At 42.7% G+C, this 20,020-nt stretch overlaps 1 protein-coding gene across 11 annotated transcripts in view; it reads right to left on the reverse strand.

The window, feature by feature from the left end:
* BRD1 (bromodomain containing 1) overlaps positions 1-19,974 on the reverse strand; it is a 74,359-nt gene extending 54,385 nt beyond the window's left edge. For 2 of the 11 annotated variants that reach the window (XM_037390471.1, XM_037390464.1), the window contains exons 1-4: positions 15,277-18,972; positions 13,656-13,747; positions 6,398-6,460; positions 3,569-4,949 (exon numbers count right to left, since the gene is read on the reverse strand). In XM_037390471.1, coding sequence (XP_037246368.1) covers positions 3,569-4,935 — 1,367 coding nt within the window. In that variant the 5' untranslated portion in view covers positions 4,936-4,949; positions 6,398-6,460; positions 13,656-13,747; positions 15,277-18,972. Of the gene's footprint in view, positions 1-3,568; positions 4,950-6,397; positions 6,461-8,318; positions 8,450-9,165; positions 9,514-13,655; positions 13,748-15,276 lie in introns of those variants that run through there. The other 9 variants (XM_037390472.1, XM_037390466.1, XM_037390467.1 and 6 more) reach the window with 8 other exon arrangements.
* Positions 19,975-20,020: the final 46 nt, after the last annotated feature.

Raw genomic sequence — 20,020 nt, forward strand, 5'->3', positions numbered from 1 at the left:
AATACCTAGGCAACTGGACAGATAGATGCCCAGCATTAAAAAAACACAAAACCAGAAAAACCAAAACCAAAGGACAGGGGAAGCAAGCATTCATCTCTTATTAATGGTTAGCAGCTTCTGATCCTACACTCTTAAATGAGCAGTTCACAGATGACAGCCCGAGAGGCCATATAATGAATTACAAAAGACCTACAGAATGACATTTTCCACATAATTTAACAGCAAAAAGGTTAGAGTATGACATCTGTGTAAGACATTGTGGCAACTGAAAAGTGTACAGCTCTCAAAATCATTTAAGGCAGTAGCATAGAAACCTGACCTATAGATAAGCTGATACAGAAATTCATGAGGTACAGAAGTTGTGTAGACAATATGAAGGATGTTGTTTTACACCAGTCTTTTTAACATACCCTGAACATTACGATAGGTATTTCAGAAAACAGAATTATTACAAACGGTGTTATTAAAATGCCCAGTCTTTCATATACACTCACTATCCAGGTAAGGAAACAGCACGCAATTCTTCCACCTTAAACTAAACTTAAATGGCAGGACAGTTTTCCTCAAGCTTCAGCAGGTGCGCTCAGGGACTAAATCTGCCAAGTATTTTCCTCTTCATTATAATCTTCATATTTCTATACTTCTCCAGCTACCAACTCTAAAGAACCAGCTATATGTCAAGGAGCTAAAAACACATTCATTTCAAGTAATTTAGTAAAAAAGCAGTACTGTTTAAACAGTAAGCATAAATAGCTTAATTGCTCTTCCTCAAGATCTCTGGAAAGGCAAATCATGTTTCAGCTCCAAGTTAAAAAAAGCACATTAAAAAACAGATCAGAGAATAGGGACCATTTAAATGAAGACTACTGAGAAATGATCCACATCATTCTATTAGTTTACGAGTATGTATATAACACAGAGGGGTTTTTCTAAGGAGGTGGGGGGGAATAAAAAAAAAAAAAAAAAGAACAGCCAAAGAAAATTAAGACAACTGAGATTTGGATCTGAAGCATATTCACTTTGCCTTTTAATATGCCCATTTCTATTTTGCTTTTAATTCAGGTATCGAGTTTTCTAGGCCTAAGGACATTCACATTACAGAGTCAAACAGTACTTAAGCAACAGTCTCCCTCAACTAAAGACAAGCAATTTACAACGTTTAAGAGTTTTGAACTGTGCCTATTTTTCACACTTCTGACATAAAATACAGGAACTAGACTTGTGTCCAGTAACATGAAACTAAGCATAAAAGAAATAAAACTTAATCTCTCTCTGCAGTCTTCGAAAGAAATGTAGTCCTTATTAAAAAAAAAAAAAAAAAACCAAACAAAAAAACCCAAACAAAACACAACCTCTTTATTTCTGTTCCTGGCATCTAATGACAGTACTAAAAACAAATAAACAAAAATCTGATGATAATATCCTTTTAGGGTCTGGCTTTTATGAAAGTTAAAGATGGGGAGAATTGCCAGAGGCTATACATTCTAATCCTCAACTCACTTAGTTCATGTTCTTTCTTACTTTGTCTTAAAAAAACAAAAATACACTACACCACCAATCAGGACTGCCCTAAGACAAAGCCAAACTCTTTTATATGAACCCCCCCAACAGTACCTGTTTAAGTAACAGTATTAATTGCTTACTGTCAACTTAAGATTTTCTGCAGTTAATCACTGAATTAAATACACCATTTCACCAAGCAAATCATAACAAAGAACAGTGCCATCAATTTGATGTTTGTAAACAATACACTGCAGCTAAAGGCTGTTTGTCAAAGTCAGTCAATAGGTAGCTACTTACATTAACAAACATTATTACAGGAAAGGACTGCAATCTCTCAACATCTCTTTTATTTAGATTAATATAATCAGCCTGAACAGTCTAATACCTAAGACCTTGGAGTCTGCTTTTAAAGAAGCATGGTTTATTTGTATTATTTTAAGAGCCCTCCCTGTCTGAGCATTCAGAGTCCTATCACAGTACGAACAATGAACCTGCACGTGGAAATGGTGCTTGTTTTAAGAAACTTTAACTACTGTTCTTAAATCAGCAAGTTTAATTCAAGAGGTAAACATATTGATGTTGAAAACATTAGGAACAAAACAAATATCCCATACAAATTCATTTTTTGACACTAGTCCACTCTTGCATTTCTCCACCCAGTATGTCTCAAACATTCAGTAAAGCCAAAACTGTATCCTTCTGCCACAGAGCTTTCTATCATTGCTCAAATGACAGAAACAATTTCAACTTTTAAAATACATAACTCAGATTAACTGAAAGAAATATGAGAAGAGATGCTACTTTTCTTTTAAATTAAGATATAGCTAAGTTAAAAAACTCAGCATGAACTTTAGTTAACTCCTGAAATAAAAATAATAAAAAATAATTTTGCTCCAATTCTGTTATTACTTATGAAAACAACACTTGAAACAACCCTGCTTTCTGATCTGTCACTTCACTAATTTCACCAGATCTGTGACCATCTGCCAGCCCCCCCGATCACCCCTGTTAAAATACAAAAATATAGAATTAAACATAAAGAGCGATTACAGTTCTGGTGTTCATGCTTTATATATTAGGATTCTCATAACAAAAGCTCCTGCCAGAACCACAGAAGACTAATGTAAAAATCAGCATAAACAGAACTTCTTACAAAGTATAAATTTGTAAGCAAAGGCAAAATTAGGATTAAAACTCTGTCACAAACCTTAATTAATTTCTGTTCAAACAAACATTTTACTACAGTTACAGGACAGATATTTGATAGCATCACTGAACAGGAGGGCACACTCATTTCAGGTTTCATGATTAAGAACACATTAACCACTTATTATTAACTATCAGCACTTACTTGTAACTTTTCTAAAACAAGTCTGCAAAGTACCAAATTCAGCCAAGCCTTGATAAATACTACTGCATTTGCAAAAGGCAAAATGCAAATTTAGGAAGAACTTCCTGAAAAGTTAGTCTGTCCCACAAAGAAAATATTTCCTGGGCGTTGGGGGGGGGCGGTTTATTACTTATATAGATCTTACAGTACAAGTTTATACTTAATTTAGGGTATAGGAACAACTTTCAAATCTTATATATGCAAATGTAGTTTTCATTTTGGGGCTCTTAAAATTAGGAAAAGAAGTTGAGATTCCCCAAATTAGGAATACAGTTAACCTTGAGCTTGGCTGTTTTTTGAATATGAATGAAGGTCAACTACATATGCTATTCTGAATTCAGCAGTTAATTCTCAAAAGTACAGCGAATGACAACAACTGAACACAAAACATGATTTGGTCTCACAAGAGAAAAAAAAAAAAAAAAAAAAAGGTTTCTGAGGACAAGACAGACCACTTGACCACTTACTGACTTCTCTGGGGAAGTTACTGCATTTTTAATGCAATTTCACAAAAGTGTAATGCACATAATTTACATTAATCTTCCAAGTATGGCCTTTAAGTAAAACATGTAAGAAATGCACAAAAGCTTCCTTCAAGTTGGGATCTAAAAGCATTGGTTTAAAATTAAACAGATAATTAAATAGAGGTTTCTCTCACTTGGATGGTTTGCTTACCTCTGGGGGGGGATATAAGGAGCAGATACTGTTGGCATAACTGTACAGGGTTCAACCACCGTTTTCTTGGCTTTTTTTGTCTTTTTTCTGACTTTTGATGTAGACCTAGCAGTTCTGACTGATCCCTCCTTTCTACAAACACCGTTTTTTATTTCAGCTTCTCCATAAATATTTAGAGGTCTCCGTGTGCAACCTGGTGGAGTATGTACATCGCAATAGGCAGTCTTTTTTACAGAGAATGTTGTCCCACTGCCAGTTAGTTCTTTCACAGGTTCCATTTTCATATATAGACCGGCCTTTTGAGCACACGTCACATGGAATGCAGTATAGCAGTTTGCTTTGTGGCACTGGATGCAGGCACCAACACCCTTCTGTTTACAGAGGTAGCATGTTAACTTCCATCTGGCTGGGGGAATGTTCCTGACACCATCAATTGGCTCAATAAAAACTGTATTGGCAAATCCAACTTCTGGAATCCACAAAGCACACACCACGTGTCCCCAACGATCATCATCAGTCTTTTTAAAGGCACCTCCCTTGTTTGGGCACAGCACACAGTCTACAGGCCGAGAACGGGACTGCAGACAGTGTCTGCAGAGCCACTGGCCCTCAGGTATATATGGCACCCCATAGCATTCCTGATGTACTGCTAAGTTACACATGTCACAAAACAGGATTACATTGCTGTTCTGACATTCACCATCCATGCATATACAACACACCGCATCTTCATCAATTAAAGACTGATGATCACCCTGTTTTTGATTCTCACAATAAGACTCTTTTTCAAACCTATCCATAAGGAATTCAAACATATTTTGTGAAACAACTGACACTCCATCACTTTTCCGCTTCTCATTTATTATTTCTAACCATGCATAATCTTCTTCATCCATGTCATACTCAACTTCATTATCAAGTTCTTCTGCTGATTTCTCAATGAATTTGTAATAAACTGGAGGTCTCCGAGGAGCCGAAGGAGGACTGTATTCAACAATCCGTACTTTTGGTTCTGGAAGAGGAGTTGTTGTAGCAGGTATACCGTGTGAGCTCGGAAGAGCTTCATTTTTCTTTTTCACTTTGTTACTTTTATGCCGCTTGCTTCTTAGACAAACCGGTGGTCTTTCACTATTTTCTTTATTGCTGTTGCATTCACTCATTTCCTGGGCTGTAAGATCATCTTCTAAAATGATCTCTAAAGGATCAAAGATACTGATCCTATGCAGGCGACCTTCAATTTCTATTTCAACCATTCTTTGAGCTTGAGCGTACGTCAAGGTTTCTCGTGTGGGGGAGTGCTTAATACTGCACGGGGAAGAAGAATGCCTTGCTGCCGATACTCGATGACATCTTCCTTTTCTCCTCATTTGGTAATGTTTACCTAAAATTAGAGCAACAGTTAGTATTACAACTCAAAACCTTCATATTAAAGTATTAGCTTTATTATAGCAAAAAAACCCCCAACCTTCAGCTCTATAGCCCTCAACATATCTACTCAACTTAAAAATAAATAAATAAATAAAAGCCTGTCACCCTTACTCAACGGGACTGCTCACAGAGTTTTGCACAAATTTAACCTAATGATAAATAGATCTCCTAAATAACAGCTTCTCTAAGTAAATACAGCTATGCAAAATCCTTGATACAAAAATCCTACGGAAGAGCTATCTGTAAGACCTCTGCATGAGGAAAAAACCATTTCTTTGTGCCACAGAAAAAGAAACAAAATATCACACTTGTTACATTGTAATAAAACCTTCAATACAGTATTTCCTAATACCTTAAGGGTGTCTGCAGTTTCAATATTTTTTTTCCAACAGCTAGATTACTTTCTCCAGACCTCCCCCCAAAAGAACAAAATTGTGAAAGAAAAACAGTCTTCCCTGCAGTTTTTTCCATTGCAATCTGAAATAGTCAGGTTAACAATCCAATTACTATAGCTATACTTAAAAGCTAGAAAAACACGCCTGCTTCCAAATTTGGCAAGTATGTACTTTTGACGGCTCTTTTGCTGTTTTACTTTTCTCAATTCTTAAAGAGCCTATTATTCTTTACAAAGTAACAAGAACACAACTGAACTTGCAGTGCCCAATATGGCGCAGTATGGACTGCAACTAGTTTTTCCACCTGTAAAGCAGATTTGACTTACAGCAAAAACATGCTCCCTGCATGTATGGGTGCATGTACACACACACCCTTCTCCCTCAATATTCTTCTAGAGTTGTTCCCAGAGCAACGGGGGTAGGTAAAAATCTCCCTGTCTTTAAATGCAATCCCAAGTTCCTTAATGTAATTTTCAAGTTCATCACCTACTGCAAAAAAATCATTCCACAAACCATACAAAAGGTAGCTTCCCCCCTCCCCCAACCATCAAGAACCATTAGTAGGACAAGTATGCGCTTTAATTATAAAATTTCTAATTAAAAGCTTCCATACTTATGCTTTTGACATTTTCATGTTGGTTTTTTGTTTGGGGTTGTTTTGGGTTTTTTTTTCCCCTGTGAGGGTTTGAATTATTACAAAACTGGTAAGGTCAAGTTTAAAAGTTCTGTCCCCCCTTCTTCCTAATAAATCATTAACAAATAGCAAAACTCAACCTCAGCTACAGAAAACTCTTGATCTTTAATCACTGGCTTGAAGTATTATTAGGTCCTTACCATTTCAATTCGGCACTTCAAGTCAGTGTTGTGCAACTACTGTTAGCATGTATTGCCAAATAGCAGAGAAGCAGAGATCAAAACATAACTACTGTTAATGACTAGTTTATCTGTTTTAGGAAAAAAACAGCAAGGCCTGGAAGAATTACATAAACTACTCCATGTAGCCTACCTTTTGTTTAAGTCTAGATGCCACAAAGGTGAACCTTCAAAGTTGTCCTGGTTTCAGAAGGACCTGTTTTTACAGGAAGACTAAATGACTTAGTCAGCTAGCATTAAAACTAGTTTTTGAGAGGGTCTGATCTATCTGCTCTCGCAAACTGACCTTGTTTTCCCAGCCTAAGCTGATGTTATTATTCATGCAAGAATTGCATTGCTTACAGATCTGACTTTTACACAAATAATCCTTAACCTTTACTACTTGCTTTTACAGCACAAGCACAAAAAGAGACAACAGTCAGTGCTTAATCATGACAGAACTCTGACCTGCTCTATATAAACACACAAATAAAAAAGGCTCCATCTCGTCAAACAAGCTTGGAAAAAACCTTTGTATTTTAATTCTGTAAAACAACACAGCATTAAAACATACTGTTTTCTTAACTGCAGAGAAGTTTAAACCACTAATACTGCTACAGAAGGTCCAATAAACAAAAGCATACTGATAATTCAACCTGAATTAAAAGTTAGTTCCCAGCTTCACAACAGATGTTATAATTCAGAGGCAAAGATAAAACAACGGCCGCAATTTCTGTTTATTATTGTGAACAAGGAAGGAGGGATTCTTCAGCTAAAATACACCGATGTGTCAATGTACAGCAATCTACTACAGATCAGAATGGTTTCATTTTATGGGCATTTTTTAGTATCTGTCTTTAATTTAGTCACCAAACAAATTATTTAATTATGTTTACCTCATGTAACTGCATTTTAATTCTGTCTAGATGTAAAAGTCTGTATTTCTCTTCTTAAATGACCCTTCCTGCAACTTAGCTCGTTGTTTATCTACTCATAGTGGTTCATAAGGATAGCGACTGTTTTGAAAATACTGGGGGAGGGATGAGATGTAGCCTTCAGAGACTAAAAAAAAAACACGTGCAACTTGTCCAGACTTCACTATCTGACTCAACCCAGTATCACAAAAAAATAAAGCATTAACGCTAGGTTTCCAAGCTCTCCATCCCCCTCTGTTCCCGAGATTTCTTAAGCATGGCCGCAAGCAGAACAGGAAGAAAAATATTCAAAAGCACAAGTGTTCTTGCTTTAAGAGTTAGGACAACTATGACAAAAGTCAAATAAGCTGTACGAACCAGAATGATAAAAACCGACTGAGCTAACACCTAAACATCTTCCCTTTAATACTCAACTGTGAATAAAGCTAAATCAGGAAGCAAATCACAATCACAGTTGAACACAGAATAGATACCCTACAAGTTCAATGCAACGAACACTGAAGTGGAACTGGTAGTACTCTGGCCGAATTTCATAGAAACTTAGCACAAATAACTTAAACGCTCCATAAGCCAAAGGAGTGTTTTGTTTTGTTTCTCCAAATTCTGTTTGCAAATGTCCCATAAGCATTCCAGATAAAGACCAGATTTCTGCATAGCAAATTCACGACTGGCAACTGGTTTGCTTTTCCGAGTTAATTATCAGGTATCTTTTTTCTCTCCCACCCCACCTGCCAGTGTCCCGTAGATTAATAGGAACAAAGACCAGGGATTTAAGTTTGAAAAAGAGTAAACTAAGAGAGCTGCCATTCAATATTAACAAAGATATCACACTAACAGCAAAATGATATTACTTCATGCACTTCTGTTAGCACTCTTCTGTCTTTTACAACAACTCGAAGACTGCAGGAGATAAAACAGGAAAGTTATCCACAGCTTTCCTCTCTTGGAACTGCATCAGCTGCTTGGGAAGAAAGTCACCAGCAGACGCTTTCCCTCACCACAATGAAAGCACAGGAAGACAGCTGTTTGTGTGGAATACGCGGTATGAGGCAAGATATACTTGTTATCAACGTGCAGGACAGCTAAAGCCAACAGGAAAAGTATGGTAAAAATTCCTTTTACAGCCTCCGTCCTAGTTACCTTCCTCCTCTGCAAATAAATTGCCTTTGGCCCCTAGACGCCCGGCTCAATGGAAAGAGGGAATTCCATTCTCAATGGACACTTCCATGCAGACCATTAAAAAGAGAAAGGCACAGGAATGCTCTTCGCCCCTAGACAATGAGGGAAGGTGAGCAAGCGCTGCCTACACCCAGCACGGGGCGGCCGCCACCCACGGCGTCAGCTGTGGAGCAGCACCAGTCCCCTCAGGGGAATGCCAGGGGCCGGGGCTCACGCGGCCCAGCCTGCCGGGCCGGGGCCGGCGGGGCGGGATCCCCCGGGGCGGGATCCCTGGGGCCGCCCCCTCCCGCGCCCCCGGCCCGGCTACCGGCGCGGCCGCCCCCTGCGCGCGGCCTGCCCACGCCCACGGGCCCGCCCTCGCCGGTCCTGCGCGAGCACTTCCTGCCCACGCCCAGGGAGCCTCCAGCGTGCACACACCCCTCCGCGCCGATGGTTCCTGCCCGACCCCGACATTCCCCCCTCCCGGCCCCCGGGAGGATGGTTCCTGCCCAGGCCCATCAGCTCCGGCCCTTCCCAACAGTCACCTCCCTCCCCTCCGCGAAAATACTCGGCCCACAAATATGGCGGCTGACAAAACAGCTCGAGCGGCGCCCTCCCCCAGACCGCTGCGCTCGGCTCCCCCCCGCGCAGCCTCCCCGCCCGCCCGCCTCGCCCCCGGCCGCCTCTCCCCACCGCCGTGCCCAGCCCGCCCTGCCCTCCCCCCCCCCCCCCCCCCCGTCGGTCTCCGTCTCGCCGCGGCGGGACCCGCCGGCTCCTGGCCCCGCAGCCCCCACCCGCCAGCCCCCGCCGCCCGCCCGGCTTCACTCACGCTGTGGGAGCCGCCGAAGCGCGGCTGACAGACCTCCCGTTCCGCCTCTGCGGCCGACGCTGCGGCCGGTTTAATGGCGGAGGTCCCGCCGGTGCTGTCGCCTGGCCCCGCGTCCGGCAGCCGCGGGCGGGCGAGCGGGCGCTGCGAGGGCCGCGCTGCCCGCGGCGGCGACCCGGCGCTGGGTGCGGGGCTGCTGCTGCAGCCGGGCGCGGCGCATTCGTGAGGCGCGGCGCAGGTCGCCGTCCGGCTGCGGGCTCGGCGCTCAGCTCCCGGGGCTGAGAAGCTCCCCTCCCCCCTCGGCACAAACAATGCGGCTTCACCACAGCGCTGCGCCGACGGGGGGGGAGGAGAGGGAGGGAAGGGACGTGAGGGCGCCAGGCACCGCCCAGCCCCGCCGCTGCGGGGCGGGGCCTGCGCGCCGCCGCTACCCCCGCCCCCGGGTGGCGGAGGGCCACGAGGGGCCGCCCGGCCCGGCACCGGCCGGCACGGGGCGCTCCGGCCGACGGGGCCGCGCCGCGGGGGTGGGGGGTGGGGGGAAGCACAGGGCGGGAAGGGCCGGCCGAGCCCGCCGCGCTCCCGCCCAGGGCCGGCCGGGCCGCGCCGCCGCGCCCCCGGCGAGAGCGTTCAGACGCCCCGGCGCAGGGCGGACGGAGCGGGGGCGGGCCGCGGCCTGTTACAAAACCAGCGCTCCCAACTACCAGCGAGCGGCGTTTATTGTGTCTCCGGGGGCAGCCCGAGCCCGAGAGCCCTACGCTGAAAACGTGCTCGCAAGTTAGCTCCTGCGCGGTCCCCGGTCAGGCGGCTGCTTGCAAATCAGCTGTGGACAGCCTCACGTTGGGCCCAAGCAAAAGCAAGTTATTCCTGGATCTCCCGGCGAAGGACACCCTTTGTTACGTGTTATTTTTAGACAGCCATATTCCAGTTCTGGAGGATTTTACTGCAGTACGTTTCTGCCAGGCAGCTGCACCCACACGCTTAAAAACTAACTTTTTGCTGGCCCACCCAGAGACAAACACTTGCCTTTGCCGATCATACCCAGCCAGTCCCGCGTGTAGTAAAAAGCAGTCACGGGTAAGTGTGACTCTCTTCGCCCATCTGCAACAGCCGTCCACCAAGCAAAGCTTCCTGCGAAGTGGCCTAAACCCACACTTAAGTCTTCTCCAGTGCTACGTCTCCTTAAGCAGCAGTTGGTCCTACAATAAATTTAAAACTAGGAAATCAGAAATAGATGCACAGGTCACTACTTAAAGAAAGCAAATGAAGGTCTGGAACGCTGAAGTAACTTCCCTAAGGAAATCCTGTAGAACAGGCAAAGTACTTTCTCACTCCTTTTCCCCCATCAGGGACCATCCAGCATGCTGATCTCCAGAAGCTTATTAGAACAGCTAACATATCTGCGGTGCAGTCAGTGTAGAAATACATGTCTATAATCACATAGGCCGAGCAACTTCCATTTCCAATATAAAAATTAAAAAAAAAAAAATTAAAGATTGCATAAACTGGAGAGCCATCTGGTCATTTGTGTACTTGCCTGTGAGGAATTATTCTCCAGTTATATTGCTTAAGTGATCCTACCACCAGCCTCAGAAGTCTTACAACGTGCTGATGTGAGCTAATGTCGTTGCACTGGAATTTAGCCTGTCACAGAATTAAAGAGGGAGAAGCATACTAAATCATACATGTTAGTGTGTAAAGTATAAAAATGACTAGAAATTATAAATGTCATCAAGAAGCTAGTAATAATAAAATCTCATTTATGATAGAAAACATGTCATTTTCCCTTTTAAGTGGTAATCCCTATGTATCTGCCCTGCAGCTATATAAATGCTTTAAAACTGGAGACAAGTTTTGCATAGCGAGCATGACTGTGTCCATGCTCTGGTGCATCTGATGCACAACTCTGGCACTTTTCCCGTTTCTTTTTTCTGCCAGGTGGACTACAGCATTCCATAGCTGGATATCCCTGCAATGTTTCAGTGTTCCTTATTGCTACTTGCATCATGTAACCATCTTTTTGTAGTTTGAACTCATGCTTCTAGATCCTCTCAATTATTCTTAGTAAGAAGGTATGAGGAGTTTTCGCTATGGACTGTCCAGGCTCTGGCACAGAATGCATGTCATTCCTTGATACAGCACTCCAGAGCAACGGCACAGAGATCAGGGCAGGCTCAACACATTGTTCAGTGTAAGGAGTTGTTAATTACACTTTTGAATCATTTCTCACTGATCTTATGACATGTTACCAGGTCAGGATCCTCAACCCCTCCATGTTAAATATTAGCACGTTAGCCCATATTATTTTAAAATGCAACAGTATGTATATAGTATGGTCTGGGGCATTTGACCAGTCCCCAGCACATGCTTCTATAATCTCAAAGGTCTGTTTCTTTTGCCTTTTCCATCTCACAAGTGAGACTTGGTGCTTCAAAATACCATTCCTTCAGGTTTCGGAAAAGGAGGAAACAATTCTACTGGGATACTGTACAATTTTGCAAAAAACCAGCCCTCTGAACCATAGTTTGATGGCAACAGGACCTTCACCACCTTTTTTGGCAGTAGCTCAACATGTACATGGGACTTCAGTCCCTATAGATCAGAATCTTCAGACCCTTACTTCGGGGAATCAAATTTGTATTCAAGTTGCTACTGCTGACTGACCCTGCGTGGAAGATTCCCACTGAAGGAGCATCTTCTGCCTACCAGCTTTCACCTGCCCTTGTTATCAAATTCTCAAGAGAAACATATCAAGGAGGACTGTGTAAACAAGCGTTTGGCATCTCCCTTGGCATCCTCCTCTGTCCTTGCAGAATCAAACTTCATGAGGCACATTTCTATCTTGCTGAAGCATATCACCTACACAGTACCACCTTTGTTTTACAGATCGATAAAGATCAACTCAAGACTTGCTGCAGCACTTCAGTGTTAGCAGCGGTGCTGGTCTTCCCTGAATGGAACTCTATTTCTCTCCTGGTCTGAACAGCTGGCTGGTGAAAGGACAAGCAAGAGGCAGCACCCATTCCACATTTTCTTTAGAACCTGCAAGAATCTTTCCATTTCAAGATCAGTTTTGGACTGCTATAACTTGTCAGGGGGGTCTTCTTCCTATCACAACGACAAATCTGTCTAACCTTGCTAAGTCACGTGGTGCCTCTGTATGATGCCTCAAGCCCATCTACCCCTATAAAGTTTTCAAGTCTGGCTTCCTCCACTATACAGTTTGCACCTTCAGACTCATCTGTGCATGATTAATATTTCCCTTCAGAATACGGTCTCATAAGATGCAACATTACCATGGTCCTCTCATCCTGCAAGGGGATGCTTTTTGATCTCACTCATCTCACCAGTAGTGCTATATGGCACTGGTAAAGTACTTGCACATATGACTGTGCAAGGTTGGCTGTTCTCAAAAATTTTCTCTAACCTTACAGAAGCCAGAACAGCATGCACTGTGGAAAAGATACTGCATCCTATCAAAAGACACGTTACAGCAGTGTGCTGACAAACAAAACCACAACTGTTTATCTTCAGTCTGTGAGGTGGTGTAGCGTTCCCCCACCTCTTCTGGCGATATTTGAGGACAATTCCACATATCACTGATCCATCTCCTAGTTATCATTGATACTTTGGCAGGAAGTCTGACTTCTTTTTCATACTAGACCGAGTGGGATATATGGTCTAAAGTCCTAGATGACAATTCCAGAATGGGGATCAGCCTTTCTGCTTCAAATATGGAAGAAAAGTGTTGGTTCTTTTTACATGTTTACTGAATATCTTCCTTGTTCTCCGGTTAGGAAAAATTGCCTGCATTTTCCTTTACATCCCTCTGGTCCTTCATTGTTAGCTGTACTATATGACAAAAGGGTGAGTAAAGATGAAATAATATTGGTGTTCATGCATGTTCACCAACTGCTAAGGAATCAAAGGTTTTTGCTTCTTACTGCCATACTAACTCTTACTTCCTGCATGCACCACCTTTCTCATCCTCAGAATTGAAGTGATTCTCTATAAAATTGAGAAGGCGACCCTTTAGATCTCCAGAACAGTTCATGTTGATCCAAATGAATAGTTTTCACTGAAACACAGGGTTTAAGACAGACTGGAGGCTGCATTGATGCCTTTTATGGTGCTGATAAAGACAGAACCCTTTTATCATGAGAGCTCCACCACAACTCAAGCTATAATAGTGTGCTTGCTAAGAAATACCTTTATGAGTTGCATGTGCTAAGCAGTCCTACAGAATGTAATCTATAGATAATGAAGATATTTGACAGAGTGGTCTTCAAGCTGTACAGCTGCCCTTACCCCATTTCCATTTAAGCATTTGTGGAAACTACTGCTTGGAGTCACCTACTGCAAGGAGAGGTATGTAGACTGTCACTTGCAGACAGAAAGATATCTTAAGCATTGCACTGAGATACACAACTGACAGGGAAACCTACTTCCTGCCTCACCCTTCCACTATCTAGCTTGAGTCCTTTAACGTGATGTACCTTTGGGATTTTGCAGTTCTGAGACACTCTACCATATGTGCTTGTAACTGTTGCGTGCTGAAAGGTGGGGCTTGATCTCACCCCTACAGACCCTGCAAAGTTAAAAAAATAGAAACATCTTTGTATTTGGACATACATGAAAGCATATGTAAACTACACTTCAACAAAACAAAAAAGAAACATTCTCAAATTACAAAATGCTGCAGCAAAAGCACAAAACTTGCCCATGTACTCACCTGTAGGTCTTCTAAATAGCAAAACTGCTACCTACTGGAGACTATTTTATCAAGCACAAACCTTTGGAGCAGAGGTTTTTGCACTCTTATGTATTTCTGTTGTTTACAAAAGAGCAGACAGAGCCATAAAAAAGGGAACTGTACTCCCCTTCTCTCCCGTCGTTACCTCTTTGGTATTAATTATTCAATTCCTAGCATTTATAGTTTGGCACCTTTATTATTTTCTCCATAGTAACTCCACCTGCAAAGGTCTTTCTAGGAAGCTATTCCTGGCAAATGGAAACTGCCATCAGAATAACCCTTCATAAACAAGTTACCAGCTTTCTGTTTAGCTCCCAGAACTACCTCACTGCATGATCAGATGAAAACAATTGCCAGTGCAAGGGAGGCAGCAGGAAAGTAAAGCCAAGGGTTGGGAGTGCCCCTTCAGCATCCCGAGTTATTAGCCATCATTAGCTTAGCTGACAAAAAAAGGTGCATGTTTAGAATTGGAGTGTCTGTTAATTCACACAGCATAACTAACTGAGCCAAGTTATAGGCAAAGACAAAATGCCAGTGGTAATGGGTAGGAATCAAAAAGCGAAACAATAATTGCTATGTGAAAAGTTCTAAAAATATCATACTTGCATAGCAAAGAATTACAAAACACGAGCTAAACAGTTTACATTGGATTTTGACTTTTTTTTGCAAGACATGCCGAGGAAACCTCCGTAGCAGATAAAGACAGAATTTATAGAAAGCTAATGCAACAAATAAAAGTACTTATTTTAACTGAAACTTTGTAAAAGGCAGACACAGCAAAGGGAAAACAAAGTGCTCAACACAGAAATATCTGATACACAATATATTTCTCAAATCAAACATCAGCTTCAGTACTTTTATTTCTAATTTCTCCCTGTGGTTGTTCACCCCATTGGATTTGGATTTCAGAAGATACTTCGTTTAGCACAAACTCAGGTAACTGCTTAAGCCAGTGTAACCCATATAAACAATATTACTGCAAATACATTATTACTTATTCTGATAACCCTTTCTTAATCCCTGATCCTTTCCTCTATACTAGGAAAGATCCATTACACAGCCTTCACCCAAACAAAGAAAAGTTACTCACTGCTTTCATAAAGTTTAATACTGTAAAAAGTTTATTTTATTTATTAAATCCCTTAAAGTGACTTCTCTATTCTCAATTCCTTGCTGTCAGTATTAAAACTTTCAAGGGTAACATATGATGAAGTGAAGTTGTTTTCCTACTCAGGTCACTCACAAATGTGTATCTCCAAGAAATTATCTCCAATGTTTACAATGAGTTAATACTTCAGCCTTAGCATAATTAAGTTAAAACTCAATCAGCAATCAGACAATTCCAGTCTTAATTACTTTATTACCTCTTCCTGATTCATTCCAGAGGACAAACCTGGTCTGCAGATGATTAAGACTGTACGCAATGGAGGAAGCTTTGCTGTTAGAATCCCTAGTCATTTACTGCAGAAGAAATCTCAAAATAGATGGGCTCATTCAGAATTAAAACCTCGTCTCCTCATTTACAAGGGGAAGGACTAGAAGCAAAATCTGGGGAGGAAAAACAAAGTGAGAAAATAAGTCAGAAGCAAGACTCAATACAGTACATCCACAAAGAAAAATAACACAAAAACAAACAAGAGAAGCAGACCTGGCTCATAGCTTCCTCTGTTCAGAGAAACATGACTCGTATGTATCATTTAACAAACATTAATGAGCCCTACGCAACTTTGCTTTGTCTCAGACAGGTCTACAACCTCAGCCAGTGCCTGACGCTGGCTAACAAAAGAGATCTTCCAAACTCATATATATAAAAATAATATATAACTGATTTACATGTTTATCTAATATGGCTTTGTAATGCAGTCAAAAATCTCAATAGGCTTAATAAAATGCCAGAATAGGAACTTCAATTTCAGCACTACAGAAAGATGTACTCCAGCACCATCCTCACTCCACATTAAGGGCAAGTATGAATAAATCCTGTGAACATGCTATCATACGCTTAGCTCCAGGTCAAAAATCACTGATGTACACCTCTGATGGGCTATAAATCCAGGGTGATAAAGAGATTAGACAGTTGTGTTTGTAACAAATGAGGTAATTAATATAAAAGCACAAAGGTATCATGGTTTTGGCAGTGAATGCTGCTTAAGAGTTGCTCACAACTACTGTGTAATTGCTCATTCTTTATTTTCTGAGCACCCAACTTGACACCTTGGATCTCATGAGCAGAGCCAAGTGCCTGCTGAAGTTAATGGGGTATTTATGCTAAATACATAAGTACTCTCCTATGTTAAGTATTCTTAAAAAATTGTGATACTAAATTGGGCATCCATATCTAGTACTTCTGATTGCTATTTTAAGGTTTTTATCACTAAGTCGAAGCTGTCTAGATAGGGCCCTGGAAAAGGCTGGAGTCTATACAAGGAGGAAAAGAGATCATTTTTATTAGATATATTACCTCAGTGCATACAGAAGGCAGTAATCCTTTGTGCTTGGCTTAAGAACTATTATTTCTTGATATAGTTTTTATCTTCATGATTCCCTACAGAAAATGCATCACTGATGCAGAAGTTGCTAGAGGTGAGGCCAAAGATTTGAGTGATCAAGCAAGGAAAATAAGCTTATCAGAGCAGGTTTGGAGATAAACACATTAAGTGTTCAATTCTGCTACAACAAGGTAACAGCAGCAAAATGATTAATACTCCCAACACTGGTATTATCAATATGCCATTATATCATTTAATGTTTCCAAAGGTATAGAAATTCAGAATGATAGAACGACATCAATTTATCATTGCAGTATCAAAGTTATCTTTACCACCAAGACAGAAATGGATGGAAAGAAGCAAAAAAAAAAACCCCCAAAACAGATTAAGATGAACAGCTCAGTGACTGGGAAGACTCTGGGACCATAGAACACAAAGCTCTCTCTGCAGAAACTGAACATCTACAGTTGTCTAATAATACACTGTTGACAGAGAAACAAGTATATTTAAGGCATATTTTAAGTTCTGTCACAGTAGGAAGGGACAGAAGTATTTAATCTAGTTTCCAACTGGTTTTAGGCTCTTGTTATAGCCTCCCTGGGAGCCTTCTGGGTTCAGTGTGTACCCCAGCATTAAGAATGACAAAGAGCTGGTTACTTACAGTTACTACAATGACATTTCCTTCTTCTCTGAAGCTAACACCTATTCTCCAGAGAATCCTGCTTCTTTGGGAGCATGCTCTTGTAGCTTTCCAATATTTTACAAAACATGAGGAGCTAGGTACTTGCAGTTTGCTCCAGGGACTAGAGCAAGAAGTTACCTTTTTATATTCATTTAGTTATCGGCCCACTTTTAATTCATGCCAGGTTCAGTTACATGTGTAAATAAAGATGTTTATTCACAATATCTGAAACAGATAACAAGTTTATAAAGGCATAAATGGGGGAAAACTGAAGGAAAATAATTACTCCTCTGAAGTTAAATAAATAGTTTTGGTTTCTTTCTATCAAGACTCCTTGCACAGTTTCCTAGTATCTATCTTGCCAAATGACTACGTTCTTTCACATAACCTACAGCTCAGACTGCATGGTTTATAGAGAATCTGTATCTTTAGACTATTGCTGCACCAGTGCTGCTGCATTCACCACAAGCCGGCAGTCTGGAGCATTCTCCAGGAATTGCAGCTAGTTACTCTTTCCAATGCCTGTCAGTAATCATCAGCATCTCTGTTTCATTCTTCATATTGCTAGGTTGTTTGTGAGAAGACTTTCTGGCCTCAGCTTTGCTCAAATTTTTAAGATCTACTTTCTTAAGTTTCCAATGTATTTTTTTAAAGCAGAAAAGCATTCCAGCTATTTCGCTGAAACTGTGATATATACCTACAGATTATATACTGAATCACCGAACGGTTCTCCAGCCAATTAGAAGATAATTCAAAGAAATGGTCAAATTTCATTAATCTCAGCTTTCATTAACCCTTATGGAAATTTTCAGAATTAGATCTATTAAAAAAAAAAAAAAAGATAGTAGTACATACAGAAAGAGAAATATGCAGTGGACAAGCACAAAGTTAATTACCAGTCCTTTTTAATTTATTGTAAAATTTTCAACTACAAATTGGGAAACTCTTCAAAGTCATAGCTGTTTGAAAAAAGCAGTTAATAGAGTCACATATTCTAACACTATCAAGCATTCAGTGGCGGGGTAAGTGTAACTATGTAACTCCACATAAAATTCAACATAACTGTAACAATTTCACAGTTCTCTACAAGATGATTTATTTCTATTTATTATTATTATTATTGCATGTTGAAGAGTCACCACAATTTCCTGAACTTCTTGACAACAGACTGGTGATAGAGGCTTCTTAACTAACCTCTCACACCTCTATTACTGAGTCTAGCTGGCAGATCTGGCCAAGACAAAACTTTATTTTTAGTAGTTGTATTCATAGAAACGCAGTTTGTAACAGTGGAAACTGGGCAAGTCAAAGTAACTTCACCTCAAATCACTTTGGTCTCAGTCACTTGGCCTCAAAGGTCTATAGCAGCACTTTAACTGTATCACTGAAAACACACTGTACGTTATGAAGTAACAGTATGGAACAAAGGACTGCCAGCACACAGTGCTTTTGTGTTGGGATTTTGTGCAGCGTATGGATGAAAAAGAAAACTTGACTTGAAATGAGATTTCCAAAGGAAGCATTAACCATAACAGATCATTTACTTCATGTTGACTGGCACTATCCACTTAGAAGACCGCGCCAGTACTATGGAAGTACAAACTTACAAATACTACAGAAGAATGTTCAAAAGCTCCACTATTTCACATCAAAAAGTGACCAGCAGATTTCTTCATGTACTGCCATATATCCACCAAAACATTTTTTGACTGAATCTGTGCAGTGTCAAAAAAAAACAACCACAAAACAGCCAAGAAACTGAAGAAAAAGAACTCAGATCAAAAACCGAGTACTTGCTTAAGCACTGTTTCTCTCTCTAAACAGTATCTTACTCTAAAATTTGGTATTGCTCTCAAAACAGTGCTGTTAATAACTTGCATGTTCACACTTGGAAGTGAAGCAGGAGAAAAACATTATGACCAGCGACATCAAAGTCAAAGAAGGGGAAATCTATAGCTATCACTGGGAATTTGACAACAAACGTCAAAGTCTCACCAGATCATAACTTTACACCCCGCTCTCCGTGGACACGACACGCGTTACAGAAATCCAACACACCACCCTACTTCACCCCACACCGCCCAGAAAGCCTGTACCAGCCCAGCCGACTTGACAACCTTGACTAAACTTCCGAAGCAAAGACAAACGCCAACCCACAAACTGCACGCCAGAACTGCCGGAGCTTCAGCCAGAAAAATTCCACCACCTCGGGCACGCGGCGTCCCCCGCTGCACGGAGCCGCCACCACGCGCGTCCCGAGCCCCCGAGCCCCCCCCGCCACGGCCGCGCAGGCGGGCGCGCAGCGCGCATTAGGCCGCTAACCGCTATCAGGGTGAGCTTTGCTAAGCGCGAATACGCAGGAAGGGGATCAAACTCCTGGGAAGGCGAGGGCCGCCTCCAGAGCGGCAGCCCGCCCGCGCCCCCGCGGAGCGATGCCCACGCAGGCCGCCCGCGAGGTGCGGGCCAGGGCAGGATGCGGGCCGCCCCCTGCGAGCCCACCGCCCGCAGCGCACCCGCCGCCGCAGCGCGGGCAGGAGCGGCCGCTCTGAGCGCGGGGCGCCCGCTCCCGGCCTCCCGCAGCGGGCAGCGCCTCCAGCCCTGCGGCGCCGCAAGAGTCCCGGGCCGGCGCCGCCTCGTCCCCGCCGCCCTCAGAGCCGCGGCAGCCGCCGCCACCGTCCCCCGCAGCCGCCCCGGGAAGGAAGCTGGCGGAGGCGAGCGGCCGCCGCGGCCGCCCCTTTGCGGAGGAGGCTGGCGTCTCACCCCGGCCCCGCCGCGGGGGCGGCGCGGCAGGACCGCCGGCTCCCCGCAAGCGCCCCGATACGGGTGCGGAGCCGCCGCCGGGCGCGGCGGCCCTGGGGGCGGCCATTTTGCGGGCCGCGGCCCGGATGACATGTTGCGCGTCGTGCGTGCGGCCGCTCGGCGGCGGCAGCGCCGCCC

The sequence above is a fragment of the Falco rusticolus genome, chromosome 5 (genome assembly GCF_015220075.1).
Source record: "Falco rusticolus isolate bFalRus1 chromosome 5, bFalRus1.pri, whole genome shotgun sequence".
In the NCBI taxonomy this organism is placed as follows: Eukaryota; Metazoa; Chordata; class Aves; order Falconiformes; family Falconidae; genus Falco; species Falco rusticolus.